The following is a 23,595-nucleotide window of genomic DNA, read 5'->3' as shown; positions in this document are numbered from 1 at the left end:
TGGCCCCAAACTTCCTGTATAACAAGATGGCCTTGAACTTCCGCTTCTCCTGCCTCCTCCCCGAGTCCTGGGATCCCAGGCATCAACATGCCCAGTTTGATGATGGCCTTGAACTTCCGCTTCTCCTGCCTCCTCCCCGAGTCCTGGGATCCCAGGCATCAACATGCCCAGGTGATGCCTTGACATGGACCATGTAGCTACGGGCTGAGCTACGTCCTTGGCCAACAGCTATGATTTTCTGGCCTCTCAGATGTCTACAATTTCGGGAGCCCCTTCGCACGACGACTAGGAAAACTCTGTCATACTTCTAGGGCAATTTTTAAAAAAATAAATTTAAATATTCATTTAGATTTTTATCTTGGTTTGGTGGAATGAAGAAAAACATCTAAAGTGGTTACTTTGAAGGCGTGAAGAATCATGATCATGGCTGCCGATGTCTCCACGTATCTCCTCTCAGAGAGGAGATTCCCAGGAGCGGGGGAGGGGGAGGGGGGACCTACTTCCTCAGCACGTTGATGTGAGTGTCTCCGCTCTCACCACAGTGACGAACTCACTCAGAAAGGTCTGAAAACTAAGCTTTTGGTTACTCATTTGTGGTGGGAAAACTTGACCTGAGCTTATGTGGCTTTGTCTGGGAAGTTTCATCCAACTCAGTGCGTCACATCGTAATTGTGTATGTGAATGTTCATATGTTGTCTGTGATATGTTTGTATGATGTCTGTGATGTCATGAACACACACTTGTGCACAACCTTCATGCCCTTCCTTAAAAGGGGCATTTAAAAAAAATGTCTTAGGCCGGGCATTTAATCCCAGCACTCGGGAGGCAGAGGTAGGCAGATCGCCGTGAGTTTGAGGCCAGCCTGGTCTACAAAGTGAGTCTAGGACAGCCAAGGATAACACAGAGAAACCCTAACTCGAAAAACCAAAAAAAGTTTTAGATGGGTCGGACAGACCAGGTGGGTAAACCCAATTACTTGGGAAGCTGAGGCAGGAGGATCACAGGTCTGACCTTGTGTTTGGGCTATAGAGTGAATTCAAGACCAGCCTGGAAAACCTCCTGAGATGCCGTGCTAAAATAAAAAGGCAGAAGACCGAGAACACAGCCTAGTGGCAGAGTGCTTTCCTAGCACACACAAGACCTCATGTTCAATGCTTGGCATTCTAAAGGTTTTGACCAAATAGCTCGAGATCCACCTTCTGTCAACACCAGCGGCTCTCAGCCTTCCTGACGCTGGGACCCCAACCATAAAATTTATTATTATTGTTTTGTTTTTCAAGGCAGGATTTCTCTGTGTAGCCCTGGCTGTCCTGGTACCAGCTCTGTAGATCAGGCTGGCCTCAAACTCACAGATATTCACCTACCTCTGCCTCCCAAGTGCTGGGATTAAAAGCGTGCGCCACCACTGCCCAGCCCATAAAATTATTTTCATTGCTACTTCATAGGTGCAATTTTGTTACTGTTACAAATCATAATGTAAATATCTCCTATGTGGGATATCTGATAAGCGAGCCCTGTGAAAGTGACCCCACCCCCCCCAAAAGGGGTCATGTGGTGGTTTGAGTAGGTGTGTGAATGCTTGGGCCGTAGGGCACTATTAGAAGGTGTGGCCTCGTTGGAGGACTGTGTGGCTGTGGGGACGGGCTCGGAGGTCTCGGTGGTGCCCAGTGTGGCGCATAGACACTTTCTGCTGCCCTGCAGATCAAGACGTAGACCTGTGGGCTCTTCCAGCACCATGTCAGCCTGGATCCCGCCGTGCATTCCACAGCGATGAGAATGGACTAACCCTCTGACACTGTGAGCCAGCACCAATGAGAGGTTTTCCTTGGTAAGAGTTGCCGTGTTGCCGTGGTCAAGGCTCTCCTCACAGCAATGAAAGCCTAACTAAGACAGGTTGAGACTCACGGGTTGAGAGTGGCTGGTTTCCACCCTTCTGATAAGTGAGCCTGTGAACTCCCAGCATGCCTTGGGAGGCTAATGCTGCCAGCCACCCACTCACCTTCTTTAATAATATCGATAACATCGTTGGCGTTGAAGCTGAGTTCGTCTGTGTCCTGAGCATCGTAGGCATACAAAGCCTTGCACTGTGGCACTTGAGGCTTGGGCTTGGGCTGTGGCTTCGGCCGGCCCCCTGCTGGGGGAGGCCTGCTGGTCGTTTGTCTTCGGACTCTGTGGAAAGAGAGCAACCACGTGAGACAGGGCCACCAGCAGGAAGTGGCACTGCTTTTTGCTGGCTGCAGCAGGGTCTACTCTGTCTGGTTCAAATGCTTTTGCCTGCTGAGTCATCTTTCCAGCCTTCATACTATGCTGCAGTGTCACTAAGGTGCATAATTACGACTTGTTTGTATTAGCGAGCTCTTTTTTGAGACAGGGTTTCAGGTAGCCCAGGCTATCCTCAAACTCACTATGTAGCCACGAATGGTCTTGAACTTCTGATCCTCATGTTTCCACAGCCTAGGGGCTGGGATTACAGACACGCACCATCATAGCCTCATGGCCTCAAAATATGCTCGGCAAGCATCCTGCATTCCCAGTCCTATGAGTGAGTGCTTTACACTTGCATCTGAAACAGTTATTTAGGATGTTTATAAAAAGCACTCTTTATTTTTATTTATTTTAAATTATTTATTTATCATATATACACAGTGTTTTGCCTTTATGTACACCAGAAGAGGGCACCAGATCTTATTACAGACACTTGTGAGCCACGATGTAGTTGCTGGGAATTGAACTCAGGACCTTTGGAAGAGCAGGCAGTGCTCTTAACCTCTGAGCCATCTCTCCAGCCCCCCAAAAAGCACTCTTTTAAAAAGGACAGAGAGGGCTGGAGAGATGGCTCAGAGGTTAAGGGCACTGGCTGTTCTTCCAAAGGTCCTGAGTTCAACTCCCCAGCAACCACATGGTGGCTCACAGGTGCCACCAAGCCTGACAATCTGAGTTTGATTCCCAAGCCCTACACAGTGGAAAGAGAGACTGATACTCAAAAATTGTTCTCTGTCCCCCCTACAAGTGCACCGTGGCATGTACATCCATACCTACACGATATACTAGTAAATAGATGTAATTAAAAATAGAAGTGTTGCCGGGTGTGGTGGCGCACGCCTTTAATCCCAGCACTCAGGAGGCAGAGGCAGGCGGATCGCTGTGAGTTCAAGGCCAGCCTGGTCTACAAAGTGAGTCTAGGACAGCAAAGGCACACAGAGAAACCCTGTCTCGAATAACCAAAAAAAAAAAAAAAAAAAAAAAAAAAAAAAAAAAAAAAAAAGAAGTGTTGGGCTGGAGAGATGGCTCAGAGGTCAAGAGAACTGACTGCTCTTCCCGAGGTCCTGAGTTTGATTCCCAGCAACCACATGGTGGCTCACAACCATCTAAAATGTGATCTAGTGTCCTCTTCTGGCCTGCAGGCATATATGCAGACAGAGCACTGTATACAAAATAAATAATTTCAAAAAATTGAAGTGTTGGGCTGGGCAGTGGTGGAGCATACCTTTAATCTCAGCACTCAGGATATAGAGGCAGGTGGATCTCTGTGAGTTCGAGGCCAGCCTGGTCTACAGAGTGAGTTTCAGGATAGCCAGGGCTACACAGAGAAACTCTTGTCTCAAAAAAAATAATGAACAAAACAAACAAACAAAAAATAGGAGTGTCTGGGGTAAGTACCAACATGGGAGGAGCAGGCTCTTAAGCCTAGCCATGTTTACTGATAGCCACAGGACAGAGAGTAACATGGCGGGAGTGCCTCATCCCCACTGTTAGTTACAGGAAGGCTCTTGACCCAATTTGAGTTACATTGTCAAGAGGCCACAGCCTTGTATTTGGTGGGCCCTGTGACAGGCAGATGTGCACTAGGTGTGTATTTGGTGGGGCCCTGTGACAGGCAGATGTGCACTAGGTGTGTATTTGGTGGGGCCCTGTGACAGGCAGATGTGCACTAGGTGTGTATTTGGTGGGCCCTGTGACAGGCAGATGTGCACTAGGTGTATATTTGGTGGGGCCCTGTGACAGGCAGATGTGCACTAGGTGTGTATTTGGTGGGCCCTGTGACAGGCAGATGTGCACTAGGTGTGTATTTGGTGGGCCCTGTGACAGGCAGATGTGCACTAGGTGTGTATTTGGTGGGGCCCTGTGACAGGCAGATGTGCACTAGGTGTGTATTTGGTGGGGCCCTGTGACAGGCAGATGTGCACTAGGTGTGTATTTGGTGGGCCCTGTGACAGGAAGATGTGCACTAGGTGTGTATTTAATGGGGCTCTGTGACAGGAAGATGTGCACTAGGTGTGTATTTGGTGAGCCCTGTGACAGGAAGATGTGCACTAGGTGTGTATTTGGTGGGGCCCTGTGACAGGCAGATGTGCACTAGGAGTAGTGAGCTAGCTGCATCAGGTGGGAGCCGGATGGGGTGGGAACTGGATGCCAGGCTGTGTTGAGGCCCTTGAACCTTGTCCCTGGCCCCAGCCCTGCGGAAAACAGCAAACCCCAGGATACCAGCTCTTCACCTCAGGCCACCACCCAAAATGACAGACAGACTGACTGACCGATTCATGGATTATCACGACAATTTCCAACCCAATATCCATTGGACATCTCCCTTCTCTGAGAAGTGCTTTCCCAGGGTGCATTTGGTCCATACTGGAACCCTGCTTCACGAGCCCTGGCTGAAGGAAGGACCCCTGTTCTCCAGGTGAGGCGGCACACAAGGCTGTGAGCAGTCCTGGTGCCTACAGACTGCTGTGCTGCAGCCTCAGAGCCAAGGCTGCTAAGTCAGCACAATTGATGGTATGCGGAGTGCAAGGAAGTGAAAAATAAAACACCACCATGTCTCAGGACACTCAAGGGACACACTGGAAAGCTGTTCACAAGGGAGCTCGACACGATGAGAGGAGATCAGTACACAGGGGAGTGCTGGAGGTGGGGTATGGCTCAGGAGGCTAAACACTTGCCTAGCAAGCACAAAATTCAGGGTTCAATTCCCAGCTCTGTGTAAACCACGCAGCGCGTGCCCATAGTCCATAATAAGCACTGGGGAGATACAAGCAGGATGATTAGAAGTTCAACGTCGCCCTTGGCTACATAGCGAGTTTGAGGCCAGCCTGCGGTACGTGAGACTCACATAACTAAAATTAAATAAATACAATTAAACAAGAGGGTGATATACACCCAGTTGTATTTTGTGTATTAGTAAAGATAAACCCCAAATAGAGACTGAGGGCTAGTAAAGATGACTGTGGGTAGAGGTGCTTTGCCACCAGGCCTGATGGCCTGAGCTTGGTTCTCAGGACCCACACCACATGACAGAAGGAGGGGGGTGATTCCCTAAAGTTGTCCTCTAACCTCCATACATGTGCTTGGTACCTACATGCACCTGTGCGCGCGCGTGCGTACACACACATGTACACACACACACACACACACACAAGCAATCATAACTCAAAAGAAAAAGAAGTTAAGGAAACAATCCCATTTGTAACATAAAATATAAAATTTAATAATAACTGAGTCTATATATGTAAAATGTCTATAACAGGCCAACAGATTAACAATGAAGTGGGAAGATGTTGAGGAAAAGGTTTCTTTCTTCTCTTTCTTTCTTTCTTTCTTTCTTTCTTTCTTTCTTTCTTTCTTTCTTTCTTTCTTTTTCTTTCTTTGTGTGTGTGCGTGTAGCCCTGGCTGTCTTGAAACTCTGTAGACCAGGATGGCCTTGAACTCAGAGATCCACCTGCCTCTGCATCCCAAGGGCTGGGGTTAAAGGTGTGGCACCACCTCTGCCCTGCTTGAGGGGAAAGGTTCATGAGGGGCAAGTGTCCTAAAATGAGAACATGGCCACAGCGCACAACTTTTGTCAATATGCTAAGACTGTAACCACACGTTTTAAGTGGTTTGGTCCTCTGGTGCACCATAGCTCCACACAGCTCCTCCTGAAATGATGGGAGTGCGAGACTGTGGCTGCACCATTCACTGCGGAGCCTTGGGATGCCTCAAGCCTTGTGTCCTGGGAGCTGCTGAAAGTGTCCCAAGAACTGGGTCAGAGTGGAAGCAGGATTGCTCAGACATCCGCCTCCATGTAGCTACTACATGGTCTGTTGTTATTGTTCATTATGGTTTTGAGACAGGATCTGTACTTGAATTCAGGGACATGAAAGTCTATGCAGACGAAGAGCCGACTAACACTTGGGTTTAGCAGACTGGTGGCCTGGAAGAAGGAGAGCACACAGCCAGTCACAAGACCCAGGGCTAGGTTAGAAAAAGCCCCTGCAGTCTCCAAATCCAGGCAGTCTCTTTAGTGTCACTAGGTGGCGATCCTGTGTAGTAAATGTGTATAGTAAATGTAGTAAATGTAGTAAATGTGGCTTTGGCTGTGCTGCCAGAAACTGATTAATGAGGCCTTTTGGGTACCAGGAGCTGGCCACTCCCTGCCAGGGTGACTCAGTGCAGAAGGGCCTCTGAGTAGAGCTGGCTTGGGCCACGTCACAGCTAATGGCTCCAACTTCCAGGAATTGTGTCAACTACTTGTGAAACACAGTCATTAAAAATTAAATCTTACAAACTTACAATTAAATTAGAACAAATAAATGCGCATGCTTTGTCTTCTTCTGTCTCTGTTCTGGAGGTTAAGGATGTCTGTTACTGATGCGAGGTGGGAACGTTGTAACGCTGAGTGGATGCCTGCCAATCCACCCCGCCCCCTCCAACACACACACATACACACACACACACACACACACACACACACACACACACACACATGCACACTCTCTCTCTCTCTCACTCTCAGTGTGGCCATGCTGGGGGCCCAACACCTGGCCACGGTGTGGGTATTTACGACATGTTTTAGTTTGCTTCTTATTGCTGCCATAAAACACTGACCCAAACAAGCTGGGTTTGTTTGGTTTCCATACTCTGCTTGCATTTCACCACAAGGGAGATCGGGGCAGGAACCCCCGATCTGAAGCAAAGACCACGGAAGAAAGCTGCTCACTAGCTTGCTCACTTTGCTTCCTCAGGTAACGTGTACCACCTGCCTAGGGGGAGCACTGACAACATCAGTCATTTAAACAAGAAAGTGCTCCAGAGACTTGCCTACTGGCAAAACTGGTGGATGCAATTCATCAGTAGAGGTCCATCTTCCCAGATAACCCCAGCTTGTGTCAAGCTGACAAAAACTAAGCCACGAATGGCCAGGAACTGACAACTGTTGCGATTCAAGTATTTTTGTTGTTGTTGTTCAGTTCCATTGTTCACTCGCCTGTCACTGGTCAGGAGACCCTACCAGTAATAATCCAAATTCATCCTGATCTAAAAACGTTTTCCTGGGCTGGAGAGATGGCTCGGCAGCTGAGACCAGCTGCTGTTCTTGCAGAGAACCCTGGTTGGGTTCCCAGCACCCAAATGGTGACTCACAACTATCTGTAACTCCAGTTACTGGAGCTCTGATGCTCTCTTCTGGCTTTTGAGAGCACCAAGCATACACAATGGTGCACGGGCACCTATCCAGGCAAAATGCCTACACACACAAAAAGATGAAAATAAAATTATTGTGTCTTTTGTCCCTTAATACAACAAGTATATAAAGGATCTACTTAACCGTCCAGGCTTTGGAGACAGGGTCTCTCTGTGTAGCCCTGGCCATCCTGAAACTCACTCTGTAGACCAGGCTGGCCTCAAACACAGAGATCCTCCTGCCTCTGCCTCCTGAGTGCTGGGATTAAAGGTGCGCACCGTCACCACCTGGATAAACTCTCTTTTTTGGGGTGTGGGGTATGCTTTTCAAGTATAACCACACCATAACTCAGAATGCAGCTCATTTTCCCCCCCCAAAGAACCCAAAGAACGCATCAGGGTTGCGTGTTGAGATTTTTTGCCCGGCAAGGCAAATCCTATGTTATTGGCTGGGGAAGACTATAGTGCCAGCACTGAGATAAACGGCAGTTGGCATTCAGTGCCTCCTAGAACACCGGAGGACTCTTCTGAGATATGGAAAACTAACTGGCATCAGACCTCCCCAAATCAAAGACTAGTTGAAGCCTAGTCCACAGGATGTGGGTGTGATGCTGATCCATGAGGCGCACAGAGCACAGAGCAAGAAGGAATTTGTGACTTTAGGGTGTCCATATTGAGCAGTGTCTAGTGACAGCTACAACATCCATGAACTGGATATGGGAACCACTCACATACTGGGGAGTACTCCCCCTGCCTAGCTCCCTAGCAACAAATGCAAAAGAATTTCCCCGGCTAAGTATGCAGCTACGCAGTAGAATTTGCTTAGAATGTATGAGGTTCCAGGCTGGATTCCTAGAACCTCAAAAAACAGCTCCCCCAACTCAAGTTGCATTGCCCTTTGTTGCCTATTTAGTCTTTCTATAATCTGCCCCCCCCTTTTCTTTTCTTTCTATAATCTTTAAGGAAATCCAGAAAGGTGGGATTTTTTTTTAAAAAAAATCTATTTTTTAAGTTTAATCAATCAATTGACTTGCTGGTGTGTGTGTGTAACACTTGTCAGGGCTCTTGTATGGAGGTCAAAGGGCTCCTTTGTCGGGGTGGGGGCTGGGGTGGGGTCTCTTCTTTCTGTCACTTGGGTCCTTATGGGTCAAAGACATGGCCTCAGCCTTGGTAACAGTACCCTTAGCTTCTGAGTCATCTTGCCAGCTCTTGGTTATTGGCATCTTATCTTTCCCACATGTGTACCAATAGTACCACCAAGCACACAAGTGACCGGCAGGGGCTGTGCAGTAAGCACGGTGTGGTAGACGTTAATGAGTGAAAGCAAAAGGAACCAACGGATGACCCAGACTCCCTCCAGCTGCGCCACACCGCCTTCTGTGAACTTCCTAAAAGCAGCTCCCGTCACTGCCAAGGTGGGTGGGTGTGCCGAGGAGAGCTGGGGAGCAGGCTTTTGAGTATCACTGCTTTTGTTCTGGAGATGTGAAATTTGGGTCTCGAATTTCCAAGAAGAAAGAATGGAGTCTCGTCGTTGTATTGGCTTTTAAAATCGTGTTCTGCTCCAAAGGTTGAAACCATAGATATTACTGGAAATGTGGGAGCGGGTGCCAGGAATTCCTAAGACCTGGGGGCAGCCTGGCCCAGGTTCTGGCTGCTTCCAGAGCCTGTGGGTTGAGAATATTGCTATTGGATACTTGCTGGAAATTTTAAGCCTTTTGAAAATACAACTCCATTAGGAGAGTCCTGCCTGACCCCAGACACCCAGGCAGTACTTAAAGCTCCTAAGTAGCCCTCCTTTGCTGTGTGGCCGGAAATCTCACCACCCAGCACCTACTCCTGTTTTGCTGTTTCCCTAACTTTTTGTTGGCTTAACCTCTGGGGTATCTTGAAAGCTCCGACAGCCACCCTCTCCTTTAGAAATGGCAGGAGGCGTTTCTAGTCTTGCCTTTGATTCTTTCATGCTGCAGTGACCGGAGGGAAAGCTGCCCAGCACACACGTTGGCCAGATGAAGAGTTGCTATGGATTTCTGTGAAAGTGGGAGAGTGGGGCACTTCTGTGATGATTGCAGTCTGTCTTTATCTCTTGAGAATCGAGGCAGATCTTTTGAGACAGGGCCTTACTATGTAGCTCTGGCTGGCCTGGAACTCACTATGTAGACCAGGCTGGCTTGAATCTCACAGAGATACCTGCCTCTGCCTTCTGAGTACTGGGATTAAAGATGTGCTCCACCATGACGGGAGTAAAAAAAAAAATCAGGGCGGATCTTTACCCTGAAAGCATCACTAAAGGACTGTAAGCCCACAATCCCTTCTCCATAGCTCAGTGTCACTTGGAAAGTGATGCTATGATGACAATGGTGACATCACCTGCAGGAATGTCACAGAACAAGATGGGGTGGGGCTGAGGATGCAGCTCAGTGGTAAAGCACTTGCTTAGCATGTGTGAGGCCTGGCCTCCATCTCCAACATTACAGAAAAAGAAAAGAAAAAAAAAAAGAGGAGGAGGAAGAGAGGGAGAGGAGACACACACACAAATAGACTTTGTTGGAATGACAACTAGTTTAGTGAACTTCCCGCTTTCTTCAAAACCAGCTGACTAAATGGAAACCAAGCCGATACATTCCTGGACAAACCTGAGGTGCCAATGACAGCATTTGATATTAGCCATGGTACAAGAGCCAAAAGAAATAATGGCTGTCAGGAAATGTGTCTGTAAGGACAAAGACCACTAAGGGGTGGGAGAGAGAAAGGCAGGGTAAAGCTCAGGGCGTGAAGGACCAGAGAGGAGCTGTGGTGGTCGGCTTCCAGCAGGGCAAGTCTAAGGCGAGCTTCTGGCGATTGATCTCACTAGGTACCCGCGCGTGTGTGTGTGTGTGTGTGTGTGTGTGTGTGTGTGTGTGTTGGTGGGGGGGGCGGTGGAAACGTACAACACGGTTCGTTTTTTTTGGCAAAGAGAAACTGTTAAATTTAGGTAGCCGCAAGACTCCTAAAATGCCATGGCCAAGCTCTCTGCCGCATTAGAAACTGAATTTTCAAACTTGTGTTGTAGAAAATAAATGCTAGGTTCCTATTTCCTTAGCCCCTTGTTTGTTTGTTCGTTTTAAATAAAAACATTTATTTTTTATTTTATGCGATTGTGTGTTTTATGTATGTATACCTCCTGCATGTGTGTTGTATGTATGTATACCTCCTGCGTGTGTGTTGTATGTATGTATACCTCCTGCGTGTGTGTTGTATGTATGTATACCTCCTGTGTGTGTTTTATGTATGTATACCACCTGCGTGCGTGTTGTATGTATGTATACCTCCTGCGTGTGTGTTGTATGTATGTATACCTCCTGTGTGTGTGTTGTATGTATGTATACCTCCTGCGTGTGTGTTGTATGTATGTATACCTCCTGTGTGTGTGTTGTATGTATGTATACCTCCTGTGTGTGTGTTGTATGTATGTATACCTCCTGCGTGTGTGTTGTATGTATGTATACCTCCTGCGTGTGTGTTGTATGTATGTATACCTCCTGCGTGCGTGTTGTATGTATGTATACCTCCTGCGTGTGTGTTGTATGTATGTATACCTCCTGCGTGTGTGTTGTATGTATGTATACCTCCTGTGTGTGTGTTGTATGTATGTATACCTCCTGCGTGCGTGTTGCATGTATGTATACCTCCTGCGTGTGTGTTGTATGTATGTATACCTCCTGTGTGTATGTTGTATGTATGTATACCTCCTGCATGTGTGTTGTATGTATGTATACCTCCTGTGTGTGTGTTGTATGTATGTATACCTCCTGCGTGTGTGTTGTATGTATGTATACCTCCTGCGTGCATGTTGTATGTATGTATACCTCCTGCGTGTGTGTTTTATGTATGTATACCTCCTGCGTGTGTGTTGTATGTATGTATACCTCCTGTGTGTAGTACCCCAGAAGTCCTGGGTGTCTAATATCCCTAGAACCAGAGCTAAGGGGGTTGTGAGCCACCGTGTAGGTGCTGGGGACTGAACTCAGGTCCTCCGTAAGATCAGCCAGTGCTCTTAGCCACTGAGCCATCTCTCCAGGTCCCCTTTTCCCACTATCCTTGTGTTTTTCTTTCTCCCAGACACATGATCTCAGTCTTTAACTGAAGTTGGCCTGGAACTCAAACTTATAGTAATCCTCCTGCCTCAGTCTCCTAAGTGTTGGGATTATAGGCAGGAACCACCATGCTCAGCTAAATCCCTAATTTTTTGGGTGGGGAGGTGTTTCGAGACAGGGTTTCTCTGTGTAGCCTTGGCTGTCCTGGACTCACTTTGTAGACCAGGCTGGCCTTGAACTCACAGCGATCTGCCTGCCTCTGCCTCCCAGGGCTGGGATTAAAGGCGTGTGCCACCACGCCAGGCTTCAAGTCCCTCTGTCTACAAAGCAGGCCTAAGTGTGTACTGAGGAGACTGGCTAGAATTCTTGCAGTTCCTGCACTTGAGGGTGCTAATGTCGGGGTTATACATACGACAGATTTGCATATTGCACAGTCCCTCCTCCCGGCCTCCCAGCCGTTCTCACACAGCAGCCTATGTGCACAGCATCAGGACCTGAGGGGGGCTGAGGGGGACGGGAGGGTGTGAGAAGACCTAAACAGGGCTGGAAGGGAGCAGCCTTGGTGAAGACCCAAGACCCGGCATTCCTACATTGCCTACTTTTGGCTGACAGATGCTCCCAGCTGGCCCATATGCACGTCTGCAACACGCGAGGTGGGCTGAGAAGATGGTGTTGCTTGCCAAAACCAAAGCAAACAGGAAGCCAGCAGACAGCATGAGGAGGCTTGGGGCGGTGATGGCTCATGATCCGCTTGACTACTTTGGAACATGAAATGGGGCCCAGAAGGGAACTCGTGACTGTTTCAGTGATGCTCATGCATACAAATAGCATCTGGGTTGTCCAGTGAAAAAGCCTTAACAGCACCTTCCCAACACACCCTTCCACGAGTCTTATCAATCAGATACCAGTTGCCTTTTTGAGACTTCTGGTCACCCTGTGTTCCTTCCTTGGATGAGTGGCACCCGTATTGTCAGGGAACTCAGTAGAGATGTACCCAGGAAGACGGCTCAGTTGATACTTGGGTTGCTGTACAAATACGAGGGCCTGAGATAACCTCAGATAACCAGTACCCACCAGGATGTGGATGGCCCAGGATGTGTCGGCGTGTGCCTGTCATCCCAGAGCTGGGGAGTCAGGAGAAGAGGACTGCTAAGGCCAACTAGCCAGCTCCCAGTGAGCTCTAGGCCCAGTGAGAGGCCATGTCTCAAATAATAAGGTGGTGAGAAAAAGGATGACACCTGAAATCCACAAGTGTGTGACAGGCACATATGCACACATACACACAGGCATGCACATATGCACACATATACACAGACATGCACGTATGCACCCAGGCATTGTCATATTCAAATTTTGAGAGAGAGAGAGAGAGAGAGAGAGAGAGAGAGAGAGAGAGAGAGAGAGAGGTGGGAGGTGGTCCAGCAAACCCTCCAGGCAGTTCTGGTGAACAGTAGTATTTGAGGACCACAGCTGGAAGCTGAGCCAGTCAGCTCAACTGGGTCATGGTAACTGGGTGGAATACAGCTACTTACATAAGAGAAGGTAGCATCCATCTACTAATAAAGATTAAAGTGCCTCCTGTCTCAGCTCAACGGTGAGCATGAGCTAAGGCTTGCCGGGGTAAGGGAACTCTAGGAGAGAACACAAGGTCCATGTGTTCTTTAGAAAGACGTGGTTGAGGCAAAAGAAACATGGAGGTGCTCAGGAGGCTGCCACTGCGGGAGAGGAGCTGGGTTTTCTTCCCAGCACGGGTCTATTTTACACACTCTTCTGGTTCTCCTTTAAAAGTGTCTCTGCTGTTCTTGAGACAACAGAGAGAGAAAGCTGGAACCGGGCATGAGGAATAGAAGAGGCAGCGGCCTGCAGCGGGCCCTTGGCTGGGTCCAGCAGCTAGAACTACTCACTCTGCAGCTAGGAATCAGAGAGCTTGGGAGGCACCTTAAAGGCCATATCGGGTCAGGCCTGCGAGGTGGTTCCCTGGGCAAAGGTGCTTGCCACCAAACTGAGGACCCGGGTCTGACCTCCACACGTGTACCCACTGCATGATGTGTCTCCCTTCTCAACGCACACAAATGCGCACTACATAGACAAAGAGACGTTAAAGGTTCACTAGGCCGACTGTAATCTCATGATCACTTTCAATGCTACCAGCATTACCACCACCACCACCACCTTTATTGCCACCATTATGGGCAAGCCACTGCTGGCTGAGTTGTCCTCTTCCTCCAGGTACCACGCTAAGCCTATGACGCACACAGCTCCCTCTCCTAACATGCCCGTGAGCATGATGGTACCACATCAGACTACACAGGGAAACGGAAGCCTGGGGGAGACCGTGGCAAGCCTCAAGTGTCCCGCCCGACAAGTTCTCATTACCAACGTGATGCGACCTCGAGTCATCGGAGAAGAGGGAACCTTGGTGGAAGAACTGCCTTGATCAAATTAGCCTGTGGTGGTCCCTGTGAGACACAGTCTTGATTAGTAATCGATGTGGAAGAGCCTAGACCACTCAGGCAGCACCACCCCTAGGCAGCCGGTCCTGCATCACGTCGTAAGCAAGCTGGCTGAGTGAGTCAGGAGAGCCAACAAACGAGCCTCAACCCGCTACGGCTCCTGCCTTCAGGTTCCTGCCCTCAGTCCCCTCGGTGATGGAGTACGACCTAGAAGCGTGAGCCAAACAGACTCTTCCCTCCCCCAGTTGCTGTGGTCAGGGTATTTTACCTCAGCAACACTAAGCAAACTAAAACCGTAAGGTGACAGGGCTTCTCCTTCAGGCTTGACTTCTGCATCCGACAGCTCTGCTCAGCAATGACCAGACACGCCAAGCCTGGATTCTAAGGTGCTCCCTAGAGCTTAAGGCGGTTCACCTTTGAGTGGCTAGGATAGATTTCTTTTTCTTTTTTTTCTTTTTTTTTTTTTTTTCCGAGACAGGGTTTCTCTGTGTAGCCTTGGCTGTTCTGGACTTGCTTTGTAGACCAGGCTGGCCTCGAACTCACAGTGATCCACCTGCCTCTGCCTCCCTAAGTGCTGGGATTAAAGGCGTGTGCTACCACGCCCGGCAGGATATATTTCTTTCACTGAATCCAAAGTCTACACCTCCTAGCTGAGTTCCTTCACTGGTCTTGCACCTGACCTCAGTCCTACCCCTGTGGCCGCTCAGGCCGCTCAGGCTAGGTCTACTTTTCTTCTCATAGAGTAACTTCTTCGGGCTGAAAACCCTGAAGGCACAGGCTCTCGTCACGCTTTCAAGCCTGACATGCTTAAACAGTCATATCTCACAGAACATGAGCATGTGATGCTTTTAAAATACTTTTGGAAATGTATTTCTTTTTATTTGCATGCGTGCGTGCGTGCGTGCGTGCGTGTGTGTGTGTGCGTGTGCGCGTGTGTGTGTGCACACCATATTATGTCCAGGTGTTCCCAAAGGAAAGAGGAGTGCAACCCATCCTCCTGGACTGAAACGCTCCATTAGAAAGGGAAGCTCCTTGAACAGGAGGATAAACAGCTCAAGACAGCTTCAGGAAGTCCCTGAAACAGACCAGACTCACTAGGCCCCTCCCTGCCAAAGCAAACGATAAGAACTGAGCGTCCCTCAGATGGAAGAAAGCTGAGCTGCAAAGAGGACTGTCAGATGGGAGCAGAGCTGCCGAGAAGACCAGAGAAGCTAAGTGGCAAAGAAGGCATTCGGAGGAGGAAAGCAGCCAAGACTCTGCGACCACATTAGCTGCCTGGAAGAGGTCTAGACCAGAGTCACTTGGGAAGGACACTCAAGCGGTTGAGCTGCCTGCAGGCTGTACAGTGTGCTCCAAGGTTGCCAGCTTTTGGGAGCTGGGGTGGGCCTTGGTGATGCAGCTGTCTTTGAGTAGTTTCTGCTCCTGAAAGCCACCCTTTACCCATATTCCTGTAAGTAACCCCAATAAAACTCAGTAGTTCAGCCAAGCTGGACTTTGGTGGTATCCACACTTTGGTCTGTGGTTGGTTCCCCATCTGGGGTGAGCAGATGTGTGTGTTACATCTCCTCAGGAAAATTTTTGTCATACGACAGTCATAAGGTGACCTATGTGGGTGCTGCAAACAGAACCCAGGTCCTCCAGAAAAAAAAAAGGTTAAGTGTTCTTAACTGCTGAGCCATTTCTTCGCAGACCCTGGTGTCCTATTCTAACTGTTGCTAAAACTATGAATTGTTACATTTATGCAACTGCAGGTACAGGCACAGATAACAAAACAGCTGTTGTCCCTCAACTGTAGCATAGGAAAACAAAGAATGGCGAACAGCAGATTCCTGCCGCTGACTGAGAGCATGTGGCTGGTGAGATGTCCAACGTGAGCCCCTCCCTAGGGGATGAAATCAGCTCTGCTACTTTGTTTTGTGTTTGCTTTTGGTTTTTCAAGACAGGGTTCCTCTGTGCAGCCTTGGCTGTCCTGGACTAGTGTTTTAGACCCGGCTGGCCTCGAACTCACAGAGATCCGCCTGCCTCTGCCTCCAAAGTGCTGAGATTACAGGTGTGGGCCACCACCGCCTGCCTGCTGTACTACTTTTAATTTGGCTCCACAGCCTTGAGTCCTAGACTACAGCACTTGGGAGGAAAACTGAGCTTAGAAATTCACCACTGATACTCACAGAGACCTGCAACCCTCTGCATGGCTGGTGCAGGTAGAGTTCACTGGCTTTATCACAAGACATAGGAAATCTTACCCAGCAGCACCCTGGTCGGGGACCTTGAGGAAATCCAGGCTCTCTGGTGTCTGTGACAATCGGTCTGAGCCTGTAGACTGTTGCCGTGGCAAGGGTGGGCGGGCCATAGAGGTGTACAGGCTTTTCTGATTGGACCTCTGGTTTCCAGGAGCGTGGGGAGGAGGCACAAACTGGTTTCTGATGACTCCATTTTGATGGCACCCTAGAGAGGAACAGAGAAGAAACAGTGTCAACTTCTGTGGCTTTGCCAAAAGGTCCTCCATACTTATTCTGCTAGCGGCTGAAGGCAGGCGATTCGGCTAATCTGTCCTCAGTTTCCCCACCTGAAAGTACGACTGCCAGTAATATATTGTAAGAAAGTTAAAACTCAATTTTCCTCCCAACTCTCCTGAGGCATAACCGATGAGTCGGATGGTACCTGGGGGCTACAACATGGCAGTGGCAGAAGAACTTCTGGATATCTGGATTTCAAAGCCCACAGTGAGAGCAAGCCGAGCTTGCAGCTTGGATCTGTGAGGCCATGACTCAGGAGGGCAGTGGGCAATGGGTTAAACAGTTGGACGTCCACTTCCAAGGAGTTGATGTAAGGAATGGTGTCCACTCAGGACTTGCAAGATCAAGTTCTTAGCACAAGAGAGATTGATTTGCCCCAGAGAGACTGAGGCCAGGAGACAAACATGGGAGACAGAGGATGTGGGAGAAAGGGGCAGAACAGGGAGAGAGGGTAGGGGACAAAGGACTGCCTGTGGCTAGAGAGGAGGCAGCTGTGGCATATAAGACAACAGCAGTTTATAAAGGCCCAAGGGGAAACCCCATGTTAGCATGAGGTGTTTAGGGCTGGACAGATGGCTCAGCAGTTAGAGCACTTGCTGCTCTTCCAGAGGTCCTGAGTTCAATTCCCAGCAGCCACATGGTGGCTCACAACCACCTGTAATACAATCCGATACCCTCTTCTGGTGTGCATGAAGACAGCATATTCACACATAAAACAAATAAATCTAAAAAAAAAGGACGACGTGTTTAATTTTGATTGGATATGTTAATTAGGTGAGCCAAAGGGGGCTTTTGATTGTTGGCCTTCAGTACTGTGATAGCTGGACCTTGGTGGTCAGCCTCAGCAGGAGGAAGTGGCCAGATAAGGGACTAGACCTTGGTGGCTAGCTTTAGGTAGCAAGGCAGAAGGAATCTGGGAGGAGGGCAAGGCCTGGCAGCGCCATGCTTGCCAGCTGGCTGGAGTCCCTTTAGTCCTCTCAGGTGTCCTTGGCTGAACACTGCCGTGTGAAGTCCGTGAGGGAAATGCTGCCATCCAGCCACATCAACTGGACAAAGTTCTGTGTACCAGACAGAGATTTCTAGTCACATTCTCAGAGAGTTGCCTTGAGTCAGTGAGTTGTGGATGATGGAGTGGGCTCTCGGGCATGGGGGTGGGGGGATGGGGGGGCATCGTCACCCCCTGCCACGCCTGAAGCGGCCCCGTGTGTCTTCCTGCTGACACGCGGGGTGGCGCAGAGAGCAGTCTTCCTTGAGGCCCACTTCAGTCAGGGACACCAGAAAACTGCAGAATTCTCTAGAAGCGTGGAGTGGCCATGGGCTTTGGGGCTCAATTTTGGCTCTGGCTCTGACAGCCTATCATCATAATCTTTCAGGAGGTCAGCATCTTCATCAGAGGACAAGGAGACCGGTCCAGCATTTCCTGCCTCCTCTCTTCTAGCTCTGATACGCACTTCTCCGCTAGTGACTTTGATATAATCCTAAAGGTGCAAGTGAGCTTTCCCCTTCCCAGCAAACACGGAGCAAGTTCCTGCTCTGAGTGGCAGTGTTCTAGGGCAGAGAGAGCTTCTAGGAGTATGGCTTTCCATCCATCCGGCCCTCCCAGCATTTCCTCCCCCAGGCTCCAGGCCGGATGGAAACTAGATGCTGGAGATCAATAAGACTCTCTCCTCTTCTGACCCAGTGAACAAGAATCCGAGCCCCCGCCCCACAGCGTCTGGGCGTGTGGAGGATACTGAGGCCCCGCTTCCTGCCAAGAGTGCTTAGGAAAGAAAACTAGCATGTTAGAGTGGGGCGTCTCCTAGGACACTGAAAAGTAGGAGAGCGTCCACGTGTCACCAGAGACTCATTTGTCCATATTGAGTCTGGGGACTGAGAAGAGGCGCTCGGCATGCGTATTTTATGCCTGTCGAAATTAATAATAACAATAATCAAAAGATTGGCTTGTATTTTATGTGCTTTCCAAATTTCATTGTACTACATATTCATTTTTTAATTAATTACATTTTACAAAAAGTGTGGTTTGTGATGAGCTGGGAAACTTTAATATCCTAAGGAACCGAAGGCTTGGGAGTTAGCTCAGTTGCCTTGCAAGCACAAGGACGTGAGTTCGATCCCCAGCACCCACACTAAGAGCCAGGGCTGGTGGTTCATTTTTTTTACTTTCAGCCTTGGGGAGGTGGGGGTGGAGGGGAGGGTAGAGACGGGAGGAGCCCTGGGGCTGGGCGGGCACTCAGTATACCCTAAATGGTAAACCTCAGACCCTACTAAGAGACTCCTCTGTACCAAAAATCAAGTGCAAGCCGGGCAGTAGTGGCACTCATCTTTAATCCCAGCACTTGAGAGGCAGAGACAGGCATAACTCTGTGAGTTCAAGGCCAGCCTGGTCTACAGAGTTGAGTTCCAGGACAGCCAGGGCTCTTTAAGGAGATTCTGTCTCAAAAACAAAGCAACCAAGGTGTATGGCTGCCAAGGATCGACATTTGATGCTGTCCTCCGGCCTCCACACGGGTGTGTACATGTGCCTGCACCCTGTCTCCATCTTCACCTACACACATACCGCCAGCAAGCACGCGGACCTGCACATATACCCACACCTCCTCCCCAATACCTGCCGCCCCCAATAAATAAACAAACCCGAGAAACTTAAAGCTCTGGCCATCACGTTTATAGATCTTTCGACAAGCGTTGCTTTAATGGATCGGGTTAACTTCTCAGTCCAGTGAGGAGGAAACTGACTTTCAGAGGTCAGGGCTATGGTCAAGGGCAGGCACACCCTGGGCGGATTTGCCTGGAGGACTTGAGGACACTCTGGCCAGAGCTGAGGCAAAGGAGCATCTGGGCGGCCCTGGCAGGAGGCCAGCATTGTACAGTAACACATTAAGTGCAAACCCTGCTTCTTTTGGGTCCCTTGGATGCTCCTCGAGGCTTCAAGAAGAAACAGAGGAAAGAAATCTTGGCTCGGCCATGACAGAGACTCTAAAAGAGAGGAGAGGGGCTTTCTCTCTTCCTGGCGGCAGCGTTCATGTTAGGAGTACAAGTGCGCGATCCCAGGACAGGGGACTAAAGGGTGGCATGGTAGTGCTCACTGGGAACTGCTCTGACTTGGCTCAAATATAGCCCCCAAATGACCTGTTGGGACTTAACCTAAAATGACTAATACTCTACTCTGGGGACAGTTTCTTAAGGTCTGAACTTCACGAGTGATAGACTTGCTTTTATTTAAAAACTGAAAACTATCCATTCTTCAGTTGAGGGACATCTAGGTTGTTTCCAGATTCTGGCTATTACAAACAAAGCTGCTATGAACAGTGTTGAGTGAGTGTCCTTGTTGTGTGGTGGAGCATCTTTCGGGTATATTCCCAGGAGTGGAATGGCTGGGTCCTGAGGTAGAGTTATTCCCAGTTTCCTGAGAAAGCACCAGATTGATTTCCAAAGTGGTTGTAAAAGTTTGCACTCCCACAAGCAATGGAGGAGTGTTCCCTTTCTCCACATGCTCACCAGCATGTGCTGTCACCTGAGTTTTTGATCCTAGACATTCTGATAGGTGTAAGATGGAATCTCGGAGTCGTTTTGATTTGCATTTCCCTGATGACTAGGCATGTTGAGCATTTTCTTTAAGTGTTTCTCAGCCATTTCATATTCCTCTGTAGAGAATTCTCTGAGGGAGTTGAAGACCAGGTAGCTTAGTTTTACAACAAAACTTAGCTGTTTAGGGGTTAAGATGTTTCTAGGTCTAGATAGGTATTCTAAGTTGATAATGATAGTATGTGAGGGAGATTGATTTACATTCAGAAATTTAGACGCAGCAAGATAGGAAAGATGTCTTCTTCAAGGCTGTCAAATACAAATAAGAATGTAACATATAATTCCTGATTGTGTCATGGTTCTTCTTGCTATAGGTAATCTATTATATACATGTGTAATAATATAAATGTATATGTAAAAAAAAAAGTAAAACAATAAAAATAAAAGCTGAAAACTATGGGGATTGGAGTGGTGGTTCTATATGCTAGAGTGTTTGCCCAGTAAACATGATGCTCTGGGTTCAAACCTCAGTATCACACAGCTGAGTATCTATTGCCCACATCAGAGAGCCCAGCACTCCAGAGGTAGAGTCAGGGGGATGACTAGAAGCTCAAGGCCACTCTCAGCACCACAGCAGATCTGAGTATGGTTTGGGCTAATAAAAACCTCATCTGAAGCCTGGCGTGGTGGCACACGCCTTTAATCCCAGCACTTGGGAGGCAGAGGCAGGTGGATCACTGTGAGTTCGAGGCCAGCCTGGTCTGCAAAGTGAGTCCATGATAGCCAAGGCTACACAGAGAAACCCTCTCTCGAAAAACCAAAAAAACCAACCAAAGAAACAAACAAAAACCCAACCCAACCCAAACCAAAAAACCCAAAAACTTATCTGAAAACAAAACAAAACGAAGCTGGGTATGACAGTTCACACCTATAATCTCAGGGTTCCAAGGCAGAGGCAGGAGAATCTCTGTGATTTATTTGGAGGCCAGCCTGGTGTGCTTACGGAGTTCCAGGTCAGTCAGAGCTATGAGACCCTGTCTTTAGTTTTTTTTTATTTATTTGAATTTTTAGATTTTTCTCAACGTAGCATAGCCCTGGCAGTCCTGGAATTCACTATGTAGATCAGGTTGCCTTCATACTCACAGTGATCCACCTGCCTCTGCCTCCTTAGTGCTGGGATTAAAGGTGTGCGCCACCATGCCCGGCAGTGCCTGGGTTTTCATGTGGGTGCTGGAGACTGAACACAAGCCACACTGAAACATCTCTCGAGTTGTCCAGACATCCTCTGTAAGCTATGGGTCCAGACTCAGTGTCTTACCTGGGGGAGCGGGAGCGGCTCTCATCGGGTAATTGGTGTTCCTAGTTCCACCAGAATACCCTCTGCTTTGCATGGTGTTTCTTCTGGTAGGGCCTGAAATAACAAGCAAGCAGGGGTCAGGCTCAAGTCCTCAGGCCCGGTGCTCAGCACCCATTCCCACTGAGCCGTCTCCATCAGCTCTAAATTCAGGGTCTGGCCTCTAGACCAGCCCAAGCAGATTGTTTTAAACACCACCAGGACACAGATGCCAGGGACACCCTGTGCACAAGAAAACATCCACTTAGCATGGAACAGCCTGCCCGTTCTTCTTGGCCTTGCTTTCATTTGCGGTACCCTATCTCCTGAGAACCTCAGCACAGCCAGCAGGGGAAGCACAAAGTCCTTGTCCCCAGATATGCACAGAAGAGAGGCAGGCCCAGGGTACAGTCAAGGCGAGGCCTGGGAGACACTTACGGGAGTTCTTGGGCAGCCCAGGTCCAATGCTGACCTGCAGCACTTTGTTGCTGGGTTTGAGGATGGCCAGGTCGCCGAAGCCTTGGTGGAACTGCACTTGCCGGGAGCCCCCTGCACTCCAGGGACCCCAGGTCTCCTTTTTCAGCTTCAGTTCAAGGCTGCAAGAAGCACATTGGTTGAAATTATGAGCCGGAAGGAGCTAGTGAGAAAACGGTGCTGCTCATGAACCAGGTGCCGCCGGGAAGGTGACAACCCTAGCATGGGATCCAGCCCAAACCATCTACCCCTCTGTAAAGGGGAGTGGTATATAGGTCCGCATGGCACAGGCGTTTGGAGCGCAACACCTGTGAGGAACCCCGTCGGGGAACAGGTTTCCTCTCAGATGGTCAGGTGTGACTGACTGCCTGAGGGGCAGGAGGAAGAGCCAACTTCCTCTGTGTTGTGTCATTGTGCTTCCAGCTGTTTTTGCTGTATGAAGGACTGAGATGTCAGACTCAAGGTGGTGGAAGATTCTGCAGACTTTGGGTACTGCTCAGTGATAATCTGCTATCCCATTAGTGTCCCAGATAAGGGAAAAACAAAACAAAGCCTCACAATCCAAACGGGATGGGAGGTCTGGTGGTAAATTTTAATCATCAACTTGATATGTTCTAGAATCACGAGAGAGAGAGAGAGAGAGAGAGAGAGAGAGAGAGAGAGAGAGAGAGAGAGAGAGAGGCAACACTGTCTAGATCAGGCTGTCTTTTGGGAAAGTGGGGGACTGACTGGGAGGACCCAGGCCACTTTGGGCAGCACCACTCCCTAGGCAGGGAATCCTGCCTGTATATGTATACAGGGAGCACTGAGCACAAGAAAGCGTGCATATCTTAACTTCTCTCTGATCCTGACTGTATCTGTGATGCAACTCGACTACCTGCTTCCAGTCCCTGCTTCGACTTTCCTGTGACAGACTGTATGGATCCTGAGAGGCACTGCGTCTGTACACCTACACGATACACGGCACATTCTGCTGTTTTAACTTAGGTAATGATTGTTCTCCGCAGCTGCCTACTCTCAGCTTCCTTCATCCCAGCATTAGAGTCTTGTGATTGCCTCATTTTTATGAGTAAGAAGAAATGGACCCTGTTTCTACTCTATAAATGAAGGATTTAAAAAAAAAAAAAAAAGACAAACAGCTCTCACTCAGCAAATTCGAGGTTAGAAGCTCAACAACACGTAGTGTTTTGCCCATTAGAACACTTCACTAAAACAAGCGAAGGCGAGCCAAGACATAAGACACTGCCACCTGCACCCAAAGTCCCAGATTCCCACCAACCACTTTGCAAGTTAGAACTCTTGGTCATTTTTACACCCTGTTTCCAGCCCGACTCTACTGTGCACTCTGCTAACACCTGCCTTCCCTTGCCTTACTTGAGTGATCTTTGCATTAAAAAAAGAAAAAAAAAAGTTGGGAGCTGGAGAGATGGCTCAGCAGTTAAGAGCACTGTCTGCTCTTCCAGAGGTCCTGAGTTCAACTCCCAGCTCCCACATGGTGGCTCACAACCATCTATAATGAGATCTGGTGCCCTCTTCTGTTGTGCAGGCGTACATGTAGGCAGAACACTGTATATATAATAAATAAGTAAATAAATCTTTTTTTTTTTAAAGGAAGTTCTTTGACGATTTGATTATTTCACAGGAACACCCTGGCATGACCCCAGCCCATGACCACCCAGGCTCTACTGTCCCTGGAGACACTGAGGCACCCGGGGTGGGGGGCTTGCTGAAGTGGGAGCCATTGAGCCCACACAGCCCACCCTGCAGCTCTCCCACCTCTCAGT

The 23,595-nt window shown here is 48.9% G+C and overlaps 1 protein-coding gene across 1 annotated transcript in view; it reads right to left on the bottom strand.

Annotated features, from left to right (window-relative positions):
• MYO1E (myosin IE) overlaps positions 1-23,595 on the bottom strand; it is a 212,945-nt gene that overhangs the window by 2,088 nt on the left and 187,262 nt on the right. Inside the window, exons 24-27 of the mRNA XM_084782718.1 lie at positions 21,776-21,933; positions 21,323-21,415; positions 16,207-16,408; positions 2,000-2,169 (exon numbers count right to left, since the gene is read on the bottom strand). Of these exons, the coding sequence (XP_084638844.1) occupies positions 2,000-2,169; positions 16,207-16,408; positions 21,323-21,415; positions 21,776-21,933 (623 nt within the window). The remainder of the gene's footprint in view (positions 1-1,999; positions 2,170-16,206; positions 16,409-21,322; positions 21,416-21,775; positions 21,934-23,595) is intronic.

Source organism: Acomys minous (genome assembly GCF_964271855.1).
Source record: "Acomys minous genome assembly, chromosome: 5".
NCBI classification, from domain to species: Eukaryota; Metazoa; Chordata; class Mammalia; order Rodentia; family Muridae; genus Acomys; species Acomys minous.
Note: the sequence above shows the minus strand (reverse complement) of the source record. Positions and strands in the feature narration are given on the sequence as shown.